The sequence below is a fragment of the Lynx rufus genome, unplaced genomic scaffold (assembly GCF_022079265.1).
Source record: "Lynx rufus isolate CCGP_SWC_20201006 ecotype Redwood Valley unplaced genomic scaffold, mLynRuf1.p SCAF_6, whole genome shotgun sequence".
NCBI lineage: Eukaryota > Metazoa > Chordata > Mammalia > Carnivora > Felidae > Lynx > Lynx rufus.
The window spans coordinates 15,504,589-15,520,853 of record NW_025814878.1 but is presented as its reverse complement, the minus strand read 5'-3'; the positions used below and the strand labels follow the sequence as shown (position 1 = coordinate 15,520,853).

Sequence of the window (16,265 nt, the reverse complement as noted above, 5' to 3'; positions counted from 1 at the left end):
TTCTGCCGTATCACCATATCGAAGAAAAATAGTATTTTATAAGTTATATTAATTTTTTTTTAAGTTTTAACATGTGTCCAACTCCTAATATTATGATTTTTTTCAAAAAAAAATCTTTCTTCCCTTGTGAATGATGAGAATCCAGATTTTTGGTTCTGGTTGCTTGGCAGCCAACCACTGCACTTTTGGCATCTCAATATCTCATCTGAAAAACTGAGATAAAAATATCTACTGTGCTTACCATACATAAGATATTTATGAAGGGCAAATGAACTACTATATGTAGAAAAGGCTTTCCAAACTATACAGATAAAATTTATTCCATTTATAAGTTCACAGCCTCACTCAGTCTTCATCTTCCCAGGTTAAAAAGCCTTCATTTTATAATCTTCCTTCTAAATTTAATAGAAATCAAAAATGTTTAAATCATGATTTGAAGCAACAGTCCGGAATGCTTGGTTTAAATATTTTTGTCCCACAGAAAATATTAACCTCATTTGCTGCAGTGTTAACTCATTTTTATACTATGCCAAGATGGATATAATTTTATAAGGTGCATATCTTTCTAGTTAAACTAGTTTCAGAAGTTACTTATGAAGACTTTCAGGGAACCAAATACTTAAATATTGGGTTATATTACTCACTAATAAATTTCTTTGTCTCCCTCTTCTCCCTCAAATCCAGATATCTTATTTAACATCGAAGCCCTCTATCATCTGGTTCCATATAACCTGGACAACTTTATCAACCATTTAGCCTTGATGCAAGTCTTTGCTACCCCTGAACGAGTCTTGTCTCCGATGCTCACACCCCTGTCTCTGTCCCCTTGCCCAGGCTTTTCCTATGATAATCAACCTTCTCCTAGGGACAGTCCAGCTATGTCATGTCTTCAGGGTCGGATTTGAGGCTTATCTTTTCTGTCATATGTTGTAACTACTGAGACTAATAACTACTCAGACTAATCACTAGTCATTAATAACTAGTCAACCACAATGATCTTGTACTTGATTATTCCCACACATAAAGCTTAGTCTCCTATTTTCTTGTGCTTTTCCTGTTGTTTTCTTGTCTCCTCTCTAGCTAGTATGTGACCTTATCACAGGTGGGAATTTTATCTTGTACTTTTCTGCTGGTCCTCATGATACACAACAATGCCGGGATCACAGTACACCTTCATAACTATTAATGGTGTGATGAATGGATGATTGACGTTTTCAGTAGTCATTTTCTTGTGTTATCGCCATAGACTGGAGGTCATCCTCTAATACGCATCAGTTGGATCTTTTTTCCCATAAGAGATTGCTTTTCCCTTAGCCACATCCATGTACCAGTCCATCCACACAGCCTTTTGTTATCTTCTGCAAGTCTGTTGTCTGACTGTCCAGAGAATAAAATTTCCTGATTTTTGGCGGGAAGAAGCCAGACATAGTCTATTTTTCTGTGATAATTAGGAAACACCTAAAAATTGTGTGAACTAGAAACACAATTTGTACCATGGTTCAGTTTAAGGTTAATTTGGAAGTATTTCTATAATGGTAAGAAACTGCAATGAGTATATTAACTTAGATTCTCCTTATAATGCTATATTTATTTCAGTTTAAGTGTTAGTTATCTCCTAAGTCACTTCAGAATGTTGTGCACATGCATATTAAGGGTTTGATAAGCTTGTTGGATATGATTTAATATAGATTATAAACTCTAGGTTATTGAGCGACTGCTTTGAAAATACATTTTACTGATCTCTCAGCATGTTTTCCTTTTTTATTTATTTTATACTTTATATGTTATGGTATATATACAGAAACTTACCTTAGTATTTATAATTTGAGAATAGAAGATATCAATTAGTATTCATAGGAGGAATATCAAGAAGAACAAGATTTAAACACAGTTTGATAATAAGAGCACCTAAAATTAAAATTACATGACACAAATATTTATCTGTTTTTGAGATAGCATGAATTACTAAATTTTATGTAATGATAAAGTTACATAGACATTTAGTCATAGGTTTTGGGTATACTGTACTTGTGTATTGGAAACATATCTTGAGAAAATTGATATTAAAAACCTAAACTGAAAACAGATCCTGAATATGGAATAATAAAGATAACAATAGAGGGTTGTTTTTTTTTTTTTTTTTTCTGGATTGTGTGTTATTCCATAGCAAGGATCATGTTACAAATTTTTGTAGTTTCTGCATTTGCCTTTCCCCATCCCCAGGCTGAAGTACATTGGGAGATTTGATAGACAACTCTGAAATTCTTTGATAAATGACAGAATGAAGACAACTCTGTGTTTTTAAAGATAAAATTTTTCTTCTAGTTAACTTATAGTCCCTCATCGGCATAGTACAAAGCTATTTCCTGGTGTTGAGTAATTAGTGTATTTTGTATTTAATTATAATTTAATACTTCCTCAAACAGAGGTTTCACACCTGCCTAGGTAAGATCACCGACTATTAAGTTGCAATAGTAATTTTAAAAAACTGAGTTGGCAGAGATAAAAATCTATGAAGACAATAAGTTTTTAAGTATTTAACCAGTTATCAGCTCTCAGTATACTATTCCAGTTTTCTTACATTTGATTTTAGATATATCATTATCCTTTTCTTGCCTTATTAAGCTACATGCATATTATATATAGCTTTAGCTATTTAATTTTTCTTTTTTATTTCTTTGAGAGAGAGAGAGAGAGAGAGAGAGAGAGAGCACAAGCGAGCAGGGGAGGGGCACAGGGAGAGGGAGAGCAAGAATCTCAAGCAGGCCCCATGCCCAGCATAGACCTTAATACAGAACTGTATCTCATGACCATGAGATCATGAGCTGAGCTGAAATCAAGGGTCAGACACTTAACTGACTGAGCCACCCAGGCTCCCCTTTAGCTATCTATTTTAAATCTTGCATTTGTAATTATTAACAGATATTTTCTAATTCATAGTATTTCTGAAAATATTTTTTCAGCTTTATGATTATCATTTTTATTTTACCTTCGTTCTCCTTCCTAGTTCATGTGTTACATGTAAAGTAACTTCAGGCTACATATTCTTCCAGACTAGGTCAAACATCCTATTAAAATATGTCATGAAATTGTGGTATCGGCTTAAAATTGATTATTAAAAGTGAATAGAAAAATTGCATCTCTAATATGCAATTATTTTTTAATAGTTTACCCTCAAAAAATAGATACTCAGAAATAATTAGCCTACTGTTTATAGCTTTAAATGCATCTAACACACTGAGATTTTTACAATTACAGGGGTCGAACTGGAAAAATAAGAGTGCAGAGTCTGAAGATTGGATTGATGTCTCTCTCCAAAGGTCTCTTAGAAGAAAAATACAGACGTATGTAAGACCTTTCCTATACGATAGTGTTTTTGTAATAATAATGATAATAACAATCAATTGGCAGCTTACTTTATATGGTTTGCTTGTAATAAGAGTTTCCATTCTTTTTAACCCTTATGTACATGTACCAGGCTAGATAAAGGGTGCCAGTTAAGAAGTGATGTGAAGTTGTGTGAAATGAGGTGAGGTGCCTCGATGAAGTGAGAACCAACTGTATATACATCTTATTTAATTCTATCACCTCAGAATGTAAGCACTGTGACTTCTGTTTTCCAGCTGAAAAAAATGACTACTGAGATGGGTTGAAAATCCAGTCAGTGGCTGAAGAGGCTGTTATGGGGCTAGAATTAGATTGTAGATTTTTCTGACTCCAAAGCCCAAGTTTTCTCTACTTCTCTATATTTCCAATGCTTGAAAAGAAATTAAGATGGACTAGAACCTTTATATTATATTTATAGGAGAACTTTGCGTACTTCTAATGTCAAAAAAAATCGAGATGGGCTAGAACTATTACAGACATTGACAAATAATTATATTTTATAGTGTGAGAAAATAAAAAGTGATAAAATATTTTTATTTTGTTCTGTTTTTTTTTTAATTCACCAAATAAGTAAGTGGTATCCTTTTAGCTGTCAGTTCATGAAGGGTGGACATCTTGGCATTTTGAAAGGGATGGACTGGGGAGCCAGGGACATCTGCCTTCAAATCTCAGCTTTGCCACTTAGTGGCTAAGTGACTTTGGGCCGGTTACGTGATCCCACTGAAGACCGCCAGCTAAGAGGCAATATTACTCCCATTTCACATTTCAAGAGGCTAAAATTTAATGGACTTCCTTCAACTGAAGGATGAAGCTAACATTTCTCACTTTGAAAGCAATTAGGGATAATATGTGAAAAGTACCTAGAAATCACAGTTGTAGCAATTGCTGCTGTGTCTCCACACTTTTACATTTTTCTGGTTTAATTTTGTCCATAAAATGTGGGTGACTTGATCCTGCCATGCATGTCTTTAGATGTTTCTTCACAGAATATATCCGTACATTTTGGGGAGAAGGAATGTGGAGATGTTTGATCACAGGTCCTGTACATTTAATTGAGTTTTGCATCTTCTGTGAACATACATTTTTCAACAGTTTTATTTTCTGGAATGTCTGTGAGGTGATTTGGCTGCGAATTTCAGCTCTGGATCAAGATGACTTGTTTTTCTTAAAACAGTTTGACAAGAATGTCAGTGAAAAGAAATGTGGGATTTATAGGAAACAAAAGACTGATTGTAAGATCAGGAGGTGAGGTACCTTGATGGAGTCAGACCCTAGTAAACCATGCAGAAAAAAAGCTTTGCAGAAGGTTTTTGTTTGGTGGCACCTTATGTATCCAGGATTTAAATTGTCTTCAGCATCATAATTGTCAAAAATAATCATTTTCAAAGCTAAAAAGGTTATTTCTACGAGTGGGAAAGGAAAATGTTAAGGAAAGCATCACTGTGCCAGTATGAGAAAAGGACTTTTCCTCTTCTGTAGTTTGGGGTTTTCATGTGTTCCTGAAAGAATTTAGGGTTCCTTAAAAGTAACGCTTACATCATGGTTCTCATCTCACTCCAAAACAGATACAAATTCAACCTCAGAGTTGATCACGAATCTTAAAATGTCAGCATGATCTATTTTCCTGGATCAATGTTTCCCCTCCCTCTTTCCTTTTCAAGTTGATTATCAGAGAGTAACCTCAGACCAAAAGAAAGAGTTACAACACAGTGACTATAGTTATAGAGCAAAAATCAAATTCTACACAATATATGAAGGGTTTTTTTTTATTTGTGCACCTACCTTCAAGCATATTTCTGAAATGTATAATCTTTCAGCCGAGGATGGTATTTCAGCATGTCTGTACTCAGACACTCGTAATACAGTGGACACACTTCCGACAAATGTTGGCAAATGTGATACTCCGTATTATTCAACATTAAATTTTCAGATTATGGCAAGGGAAGTAGAAGCCCTGCAATGACAATTTCTGATATTTACCTTAATCCATGAAGTATGCCATTTTAGGACTTAATTAAATAAGACATCTCTTGGGTTGAAGTCCTTAAATCTTTCCTGTAAGTATTGAGACTTTGGAAACGTTCTGGGGTTTTGTTTTGTTTTTTAATTTGAAGTCCTTAGCAACTCTGATTCCAGTTTTGATTTCCCCAGTGACATCAGAACACTTCCTCATTATTATTTCCTTTGTTAGATTAATATTGAAGACAATTAGCTCTCCAAACTCCATGGCAGAGGTGTTATTCTGAGTCAAGTGGTAGCCATCTGCACATTGATTTTGCAATGGCTAATGTCAGTGTCTTCACCCTGGTGACCCCTCCTTCTCTCTTCATGCCTTCTTGAGAATATCTCTTGATTAGGTTCTAGCAACTGCCTGACCTTGCTTATAGCTGAGTGGCTTTCTTGCTTTATCAGGACCACATTCACAAAGATCTCTTAGAATAACCTTTTGCGTCTGTTCTGTGCTGATTTGTTGGAACTTGGGTTTTAGATTGTGACCTGTCCCCACATTCTGATACTCCTTTTTGTTTATGACTAGACTATCAAAATGTGAACTTATATCAGAATTCAGAAGTATGTCAAAATGAGAAGGAATCTTATGGTTTGTGTTTTGTGTGTAGTTTTACCTTCATGGTAGCATAGTAGTACAACCGTCTTCCCCAAAAGAAGAAAGTTAGGCGTGATTGATGTCACTGAAACGTGTACTTGTCTGTGTAGAACATTATTGCTTAGGATGTCTCTTCCTAGGAATGGGTTTAAAATGCAAATCATAAGAATCCTGCATAAATATTTTCTGGCTGTGACAGTCTTATTTTTTTTTAACGTTTATTTATGTTTGAGGGAGAGACGGAGCATGAGCAGGGGAGGGGCAGAGAGAGGGAGACATAGAATGTGAAGCAGCCTCCAGGCTCTGAGCTGTCAGCACAGAGCCCGACGTGGGGCTCGAACTCACGAGCTGCAAGACCATGACCTGAGCTGAAGTCGGACGCTTAACCAACAGCCACCCAAGGGCACCCCAATAGTCTTATTTTTAACAAAGTAAAGGTGGGTGGGGGCTTGGACAAAATGGGTGAAGGGGAGTGGGAGATACAGGCTTCTAGTTAGGGAATGAGTAAATCACAGGAGTAAAAGGTCCACCATAAGGAATATAGTCAGTGGTGTTGTAACAGCATTGTATGGTGACAGATGGTAGCTACACTTGTGAGCATAGTGTGATATATAGAGATGTTGAATTGCTGTATTGCACACCTGCAACTAATGTAACATTGTGTGTCAACTATACTCAAATGTTTTAAAAAGTTAGAATAAAAGAAAAATAAACAAGTAGAACTCTAACCAAATCTAACTAAACAAATGGTAATAGAAATTAAATTTATCTTCCTTAGGTTTGCTTTCTCTGTGTATGTATGCTTATAATTAAGGTGACATTTCATTATAATCACTGTGTCAGTATTACTGAGGTTGGTTCAGTTGTCTGAAAATTCACCGTTAACAGTGTTAGATTTGGCATTATTTCCCGTAAAAAAAAACCCAAAAAAACAAAAATGATACATTTTGGTCTGATATTCATTTGCCAGATATTGTTTGAAAATGGCTTTTGGGATCAAGTAAGTATTTACTCCCCTTCTTTCTGTTCTTGGAAAACTTCACATGGAAAGCATTTCGAATTTCTGTGATTTTTGAATTTTCAGAACTTGGAAATTCCTTTCCAAAAACGGTATTCATTTCTATGAGAAAGTGGATCATTTTTACCTGAAATTTCTCCGTAGATAACTAACGTGATTCATGTCCACTTGATTTTCTTTTTTTTTAATCTACATCATTTAAATGACAGAACCAAAGACATTGTTTACATAGAACGGTATAAGCAGATGGAAGTTACCCTCTTGGCTCTCCTCCTCACAGATCTCTTTAAGGAAGTGGCGGGACCAACAGAAATGTGTGACCAGAGGCAGCTTGGCCTGTTACTTCATGATGCCATCCAGATCCCTCGTCAGCTGGGCGAAGTAGCAGCTTTTGGGGGCAGTAATATCGAACCCAGTGTCCGCAGCTGCTTCCAACAGGTAAACACGAGGGATCCCTGGAACGTAGGATGTGCCAGGAATGGTACTGAGGATGTTCCTAGAACTGGCAGGGGAAACTTGGGCTGGACCCACATGGTAGAAGACGCTGGGTACCATCCCTTAAGCATGCGGTTTATTTCTTCAAGCACATGGTTCAAGGAACAGCAACCTCCTCAAGGAGATTTACTGTTTGTCAATGGATAACACCCTCAATCTTTAAAATGTGCTATGAGAGTGCTATGATTTGGCCCTGACGTTGTCCCGGCCCTCGCCTCTTACCACTCATCCTCTTGCTGTCTGCTTTCCACCCGCAGTTTTATTTACATCCTTCATTCCTGCCCTAGCACCTTTGGTCATGTGCTCTCTGTTTAGAATATTGTTCCTTACCCTTCACCTACAAACTTCATTCTCATTGCTAATCCTTATTCTTTTTTTTTTGGATGTTTGCTTAAATCTCACATTCTCTGAAAATCCTTCTCTGAGCCCTTCAGGTGAGGTTGTGTGTCCTTACTATATTCACCTGAATCTGCTCTGATTTCTTAAGATGCTCATGAAAGTATGATTACATACCGAGTTATAGAACTAATTGGTTAGTGTTTTTTTTCCATACGAATCTCAAAATTCTTTTTAATGCTTGCTGTATATAAAAGCATTCTAGAAATGTTGCTACTGATGTTATACGTATGTGTAAAGGAAAAGGCTACAGATATTTTGCCAAAGCATATCCAGTGATTTATTATTGCTGAGAAAAAAAATGCTCACACCATCTCTTTAAGGAGTACTGATGTTATGGGTTATTACATTTTATAATGGCCCTTTTACTTGTTTTAGAGATATAAAAAATACCAAATGAAAATTCTAAATATGATTCTCCCATGTACTGGTTCATAAGATGACCTTCACAAAAGCAGGAGAAAGATTAAATGAATGAGTTTTATAGGATTAAAATGTTTATGTGAAGAGAGTACTAGAATTGTGTGATTTGGTTTTTGGGTTTTTTTTAATCTGAGTCTCTTAATGTATTGAGTTTTTTTCTCCTTCCTGTATAATTTCTGCCTTTTCTTTTTTTTAATGTTTTTTTAAAATTTATTTTTGAGAGAGAGAAAGAGAGAGAGAGAGTGAGAGAGAGCACGCATGAGCAGGGGAGGGACAGAGAGAGAGGGAGACACAGAATCTGAAGCAGGCTCCAGGCTCTGAGCTGTCAGCACAGAGCCCGACGCGGGGCTCGAACTCACGGACTGCGAGATCACGAGCTGAGCTGAAGTCGGCTGCTTAACCGACTGAGCCACCCAGGTGCCCCTAACCTCTGCTTTTTCTAATTTTAAATTCTAAGATTTTCTGTCCGATGAAGAGCCTTTAACGTTTTGTAATTTAACTGGCCTGGAAACAGTTTTATAAGTTTTCTTTCACTTCATATAGATTCTCAGAAGATTATAATACAATACCAGCTGCAATTTAAATGAAGACATTTTCTTCACTTTCCATATATTTGTTTCTTTACCAGAATAACAACAAGCCAGAGATAAGTGTGAAAGAGTTTATAGATTGGATGCGTCTGGAGCCACAGTCCATGGTTTGGCTACCGGTTTTACATCGAGTGGCAGCGGCCGAAACCGCAAAACATCAGGCCAAATGCAACATCTGTAAAGAATGTCCAATTGTTGGGTTCAGGTGAGACGATCTGTCTCCAGTGGTGGCACAAGACTATTTTCTGTTGTTTTGTTGTGACTTCAGTGTATGTCCGTCATCCCTTCCCACTGATTCCCTCTGGGGATTTGTGTCCTCAATAAATGGGATGCTTAGCATATTCATTCTGTCTATCTGAAAATGTCATTCCTTCTTATAGCCACTACATGAAACTTATCTTTTTATTATTATTATTGTTATACCACTTTGCCCCAGAAACAGAGATTTTTCTGAATTTCTATTCATATAGATCCCAGAAACGTTCATGCATGATAATTGTATGACTCATTATACGTACATGGCTCTGATAGGATTCAGTGATGTTGTAAGGCCTTTGGAATCAAACTTAGCATAAAGCAACACTTTTTAAAAATTTATTTTAGAGAAAAATTGGAGGGGAATGGGAGAGAGGTTGAGAGAGAGAGAGAATCTTAGAGCCCAACGTGGGGCTTGATCCCATGACCCTGGGATCATGACAGAAGCTGATATCAAGAGTCAGATGTTCAACCGACTGAGCCACCCAGGCACCCCCAGAAAGCATCATTTAAATAGTGAGAAGTCATCTGATTACTTTGTTACTTTTGCCCAGTTCTAATGTGAAGTGGATGAACCCTACTGTTCACCTTCACAGGAGGAAGCTTTGTCAGGAAATTTTGAGATTCACTTCTTACTGATGGTATAAAAGTTGGATGTGTCATGATTCTAATTCTCTGCCATTTGCATTCCCATTCACACATTACAGAAAGTCTTCTGACGTGGGTATTTGTCTTCTCATCATGTTGAAACAGATGGAAACATGCTTTAGAGACTTGAATTCCAAATTTTGCTTTTTTTTTTTTTTTTTCCACTTGGGAGGTGGTTTTGTTAATTTCCCTTGTGAAATTCAAGATTCTCCTGGCCCTAATTTGGAGCTAAGGTACTAAGAAAAATTCCACATTTGTGGCCAGTCTGCCTTTTATTTCCATGGTGATTTGGATGAAAGTAATTCCTTACCACAAATAATTGATTTGGATTAAATAATAGACATACAAGCCAATGAACTTTCTTTTCTTCTCTCTAGGTATAGAAGCCTCAAGCATTTTAACTATGATGTCTGCCAGAGTTGCTTTTTTTCTGGTCGAACAGCAAAAGGTCACAAATTACATTACCCAATGGTGGAATATTGTATACCTGTGAGTACCGAGCCACTTTCTATTTTTTTTTTTTTTAACAACATATTGCTTTTGAATTAACTAATGTCAAAATTATTCTGTTCATTTAGACTTAACTTCTTATGGAAAAAAATCACTTCCAAGGTTACTTAACTAATTTTTTTTTGTGGTTTTGTTTTCTTTTAAACAAATACATCTATGTTAATACATTAATACATTAATTAATACAAAATAATTAATACAAAATACAAATACATTAATACAAAATAATTATAGTTTTTTCAGAAAAATTACTTGTTACATTTTGTGTACATCTGTGTTTTGATTTTCAAACTTAACTTTTTGCTAGCGACCTTTTTTTAAGAGCTCACACTGACCTACATTGAAAATGATACTATATGTTCAGAAACCATGTTTCTTTTAGACACATTTAAAATGTATTTTCAGGGGCATCTGGGTGGCTCAGTGGATTAAGTGTCGGATTCTTGATTTCAGTTTAGGTCTTGATCTCAGGGTCTTGAGTTCAGGCCCTGTGCTGAGTTCTACACTGGGCATGAAGCCCACTTAAAATACATACATATATATATATTTTTTTTCATAATTAAATGTATTTATATTAGCAAAAAAGTAGAAAATGTAAAAAAGTAAAAAAATTGATAAATGTAGCTCCTAAATCAAATCAAATCTCTGATTTTGTTCAGATTTATTTTTATATTTACGTTATTTTGATCTTTTTTTCACTGAACACATTGTATGGTAGTGTTACCCCCTATTGTCACACAGTGTGATTTTTCCTAGTTACAGTATATTTGAGTGAATTACTAAAATTTAACCACTTTCTCAAACGTATTTGGACACTTTATTTTCAACTATCTGATATTATAAACAACACTCAAGAATATCTTTGTGAAAATAGCTCTTTCTGTATATTGCATAAATTACATTTCCATAGAAAAAACACTGGAAGTAAATGATCTAGGTCAATGAAATGAGTATTTTTATGGCCAAAATTCCTCATGTCAACTTATTTCCAAAAGATGTTTATACTACTTTACATTATTATCACATTTTATTAATATTCCAGTTTTGCTAGCATTAGATATCAATTCTTGTTCCTTTGATTTAAAGCTATTTTTTTCTGAAGTATCTTCATTTTCTGTCAACAGCTATTTTTTAGCTTCCTTCCAAATAGTAAACCAAAATTTATTCATAGACTATACATTTTCTTTTGTTTAGGGAATTGAGTTACTTCTTTGGATTATAAATTGACAGAAAGGCAGCAATACTTACAAAATATACACATGTAAATCTCACAGTCTTAGGTATCTTATCTCAAATAATAGGTACCCCACATATGGAGAGGAAACCTCTAGAAAATGCTATGGAATTATAATAGATGAAATACCCATAGTGCATAATAACTTTAACTAGGAAAAAAAATCCCCCAAGAAAATTTATGAAGTACCATTTATTACTATGATTAACATATTTATTCAGTCAACAAATGAATATTGAGCACTTACCTTGTGTCAGATGCTGCTCTCAGCTCTAATTCATCAGTGTACTACCAAGATAAACAAGATTACAGTCTTTCCTGCTACTTTCCATTTAGGAGGAGGGGATGTGTGACAAGGAACAAAGAAACAAATAAATGAGATCATTACAGATTATAGTAAGCAGGCTTTAAAGAAATAACTGGATAATGAGACAGAAGATTAGAGGAGGCACTTTAGATAAAGAAATCAGGGAAGGTTGGCCTGAGAAATTATTTGAGTTGAGAATGAAGGATGAGAAAGAATCAGTTGTGTAAAGAACTAGTCGAAAGGTATTTCAGAGAAGAAACAGCAGACACAGAAGTCTGGAAATGGGCAAGAGTTTGGCATGATTGGAGCACAGAAGAAAGTGGAGTATATTCCACAAGAGGTCACACTAGCTATGTCATTCACACAGTGAAGATATGGAACCCCTTGTTCAAACTGTCTTACAACTTTCAGCATGGCAACAGCAGAGCACTAAGCCAAACTTAGGGAGCTTGTGAGTGTGGGACCCCTGCAACTACACAAGTCACACATTCATGCAGATGGGAAAGAAAGAAGGGGGGAATGACACAGGAATAGAAAGAAACAACTGTATCTGTCAGAGTGAATTTCTCCCTCCACAAAAGAGAGAGTGGTAGGAGTTGAGATTAAAGAAAAAGGGGGTTATCAGATTGTGCTGAACCCTGTTGGTCATTGTAAGACATTGGAGAGAAGTATAGTATTAATATTTGCTTGATTAGATAGGGTGCCTCGGTGGCTCAGTTGGTTAAGCATCCAAGTTTGGCTTAGATCATCGTCTTGCAGTTCATGAATTCAAATTCTGCATCTGGCTCTGTGCTGACAGTATGGAACCTGCTTGGGATTCATTCTCTCTCTCCCTCTCTCTCTCTCTCTCTCTCTCTCTCTCTCTCTGCCCTTCCCCCAATCATGCTTTCTTTCTCTTTCAGAATAGATTAATAAACTTAAAATATATATAATTGCATGATTAGATCTAGGCATTTAGGAAACTGATTATAAAAAGTTAATGTCAAAATAGGAGAAATCACAAAGTAAATATACGTTAAAAATGTATAAAAATGACTACATGTTTCAAGATGTATAAAGTAAGTAAAGATGTATATAAAATTACTACTTTTCATGGTCTTAAATACAACAATTCCTAAAGATTTTGCAAAATACCCATAGAATGTGAAATCTGCATCTCTTCAACAGCAGTCATTTGTCTTGAGAATCACGGATACACTGATGTATTTCACTCTCCAACTGTCATTTTTTAATGAATTCTGTATATTACCCAAAGCTTTTCTTGTTACTTGGATTTTACAAAGCCATTGTTGTCATGTCTAAGATCACAGCTTACCCTGCTTTGTAAGGGGTGGCTTCCTTTTTGCCAATGTGCTTTGGGAGGTCCTTTGCCCCTTTTCTGGAGTTTGTGTAGTGATCTTAATAAACAACCTGCTCATAAATCATATCTTATGACAGGTTATTTTCTGTATTTGACCCCACAACCCTTGATAGAATGACTAAAAATATATTTCAATTCAAATTCAAATTGAATTTTTGAACAGTATACTCTTGAATTAATAGTAATGAATGACTACGTGAACTCTTCTCCAAATTTTCTTTCTTTTCATCCACATTCTTTGGATTTTTGCTCTCCTCTTTTAAGTGAGCTTTTTGTTGTTGTTTTTTTAATGTTTATTTTTGAGAGAGAGAAAGAAAGAAACAGAGCATGAGCAGGGGAGGGGCAGAGATAGAGAGGGAGACACAGAATCTGAAGCAGGCTTCAGACTCCAAGCTGTCAGCCCAGAGCCCGATGTGGGGCTCAAAACCCATGAACCGCGAGATCATGACCTGAGCCAAAGTCGGATGCTTAACTGACTGAGCCACCCAGGCACCCCTTAAGTAAGCTTTTTTTATACTTCATCTATCTTTTACCCAACATTCCCTAAACTCTTTTGATGTCTGCCTTAGAAAATGAACTCAAGGGGCACCTGGGCGGCTCAGTTGGTTCAGCTTCTGACTCTTTTGGTTCAGGTTATGATCTCATGGTTCGACCCCAGCATAGGGCTCTGCACTGACAGCACAGAGCCTGTTTAGGATTCTGTCTGTCTCTCTCTTTCTCTCTCTCTCTGCCCCTCCTCTGCTCACTTTTGCTCTCTCTCTTTCTCTCTCTCTCTCAAAATAAATTTTAAAAAATAAGAAAATGAACTGAAACATGAATTTTTCTTTTTTTTTAATGTTTCTTTATTTAGAGAACACGAGCAGGGGAGGGGCAGAGAGAGGGAGACAGAATCCCAAGCAGGCTTCGTGCTGTCAGCGCAGAGCCTGACACAGGGCTTGATCCCATGTACCATGAGATCATGACCCGAACCAAAATAAGAGTCAGACACTTAACCGACTGAGCCACCACCCAGGCGGCCCTGAAATGTGAATTTTTCAATACAGTGATAACCACTGCTTGCGTGTAAATGGATCAGACCTTCTTGGCAGATCCTGGTGTTTGCATTTCTCATAGCGCATCTCCACTTGTGGTTGGGATGATGCTTCAGTCATATTACTGACTTCATTAGTCAGTAACAAGTGACTGTTGTTGAAAGCTTTCTGAAGGCTTATTTTAAACCCTCAAAGCTCCAGAAATATTTCTTCAAACATATCAGCTTACTGTGACAATGTTTATCTTTGGATGTAAGCAGACGAATGGTGTGTGAATTCTCTATCATAATTTATGAAGGCATTTTTTGAAATTGTTAGTAAACCATTTATAGACAGAAGTGGAGTTCTTCTTTCTCTCGCAGATGTCTTTTTTAAACTTGTCTTTCCCTCTACCACCATATAACCCAACTTTGTTCATTTAAGAAGTTTGTGATTAGGCTCAGGTAGAATTCATCTAAAACAGCCAACATGACAAAAATTCTGTTTAATCCTTGTCTCTCCATCCCTCCAAATCCCACCCCTTCACAAAAACGTGTCAGTTTTTACATCGTGTGTAAAATCTTCCCTACCTTCTCTGGCTTCCCCTCAGGAAGACTCTGATAACATACTGGAGTGTATGTTATCTTGTATTATTTTCTGTATGGTGTTTTGGCCCCCTCAACTCTCTTTTTAACTCCTTGAGGACAGAAATGAATCTTGCACTTTTCTTACTACGCTTAGTTAAATCTGGCTCATAAAGGCTAAATGAGCTTATATCTTATCTTATAAACACTAATTACAGAATTTTAAAGCCGAAAAAGATCTAAGAGATCATCTAATTCATTCTCATTTTAAGGAGAAAACTAAGTCATAGAAAAGGTGATGTGTTCAAAGTTGGTGGCCTGGATTTAGTGATTTTACTCCATTAGAGAAATATACATAATTAGGTGCATTAGCTAACTGGTTTCTGTATGCTTGCTGGAGTGTTTTATTTGTTGGGTGCTCTAGTATATAGGCATTTTGCTGTGGACTTGGAGATAGAGTGAAAATGTAATTAAGGAAAGAAAAGACCTCCATGTGGAGAAATTTAAGTTGATGTATTTTTAAAAAATGACTAAGCTTGTGGATTAAGATAATAGTCAAAATTTTTTCTTGTCACCTGTGTACTACATGTTTGAATTCAGGGATTACTATTTACTTAAAAAATAGTGACATTTTCTATTAAAGATGTTTAGATTTTAAATTTCTTTTTTATTAGAATAACAGTTTGTAATCATTTAATTTCATAGTGAAAATTACCCTGATTGTGTCTTTTAAAAGAAGATTGTGTGCTCCTGTTGGAAATAACCAAAATTTAATTCAAATTATAAACATTTTTGTATGTTAAGACATGTAAAAGATAGTCGTTTAAATTAGAGAGGATGATGCAGTTCACATATGATTTATAAGAGCTTATACAATTGCTGACAGTAAGAGAGAGCCGGATAGGGTTAAATATTAAGGAGAATGGAAAATGTTTGGAATTGCTGCTGGGGGCAGGCATGAGTCAACAAGGGATGAGCAAATTGATGGCTACATTGCAACAGGAGTGTAGCTGAGACTAATTGGCAAGGATTTGCACTGATTCCATCATTGCTCAGTCGCTTTGGAATTAAAAAAGATGGTAGGTGTAGTCAAAGGCCAAGGGAGTGAATGATTCAGAGGTCTTAATGATATTGGGATGCTTTGAGCTGTCCCCATACTGAAGAACTCCCAAATGGGGTTGAAAGGCTCAAGATCAAAATCATGGGGGGAAAGAACAGGTTTATTCATATTAAAGAAGTAGGGGCAAGGGTCAGGGTGGTTATTTTTTCCAAGTTAGAGATTTAGGACTGAACAATGTTTTGAGTCATGACAAGGTCTGAGGTGTGAACATACCCCAATATGTGGCTAATGTAGAACATAAAAGGTTTTGAGATCAGATGGCATTTAGAAGATCATCAGTATGTCTCTAGAAGTGACAGGTAGCTGTGCCTGGCCAAGTACAG

At 36.1% G+C, this 16,265-nt stretch overlaps 1 protein-coding gene across 11 annotated transcripts in view; it reads left to right on the top strand.

Annotated features, from left to right (window-relative positions):
- UTRN (utrophin) overlaps positions 1-16,265 on the top strand; it is a 574,142-nt gene that overhangs the window by 515,564 nt on the left and 42,313 nt on the right. For all 11 annotated transcript variants that reach the window (XM_047102476.1, XM_047102480.1, XM_047102475.1 and 8 more), the window contains 4 exons: positions 3,259-3,344; positions 7,291-7,448; positions 8,953-9,119; positions 10,195-10,306. In XM_047102476.1, coding sequence (XP_046958432.1) covers positions 3,259-3,344; positions 7,291-7,448; positions 8,953-9,119; positions 10,195-10,306 — 523 coding nt within the window. The remainder of the gene's footprint in view (positions 1-3,258; positions 3,345-7,290; positions 7,449-8,952; positions 9,120-10,194; positions 10,307-16,265) is intronic.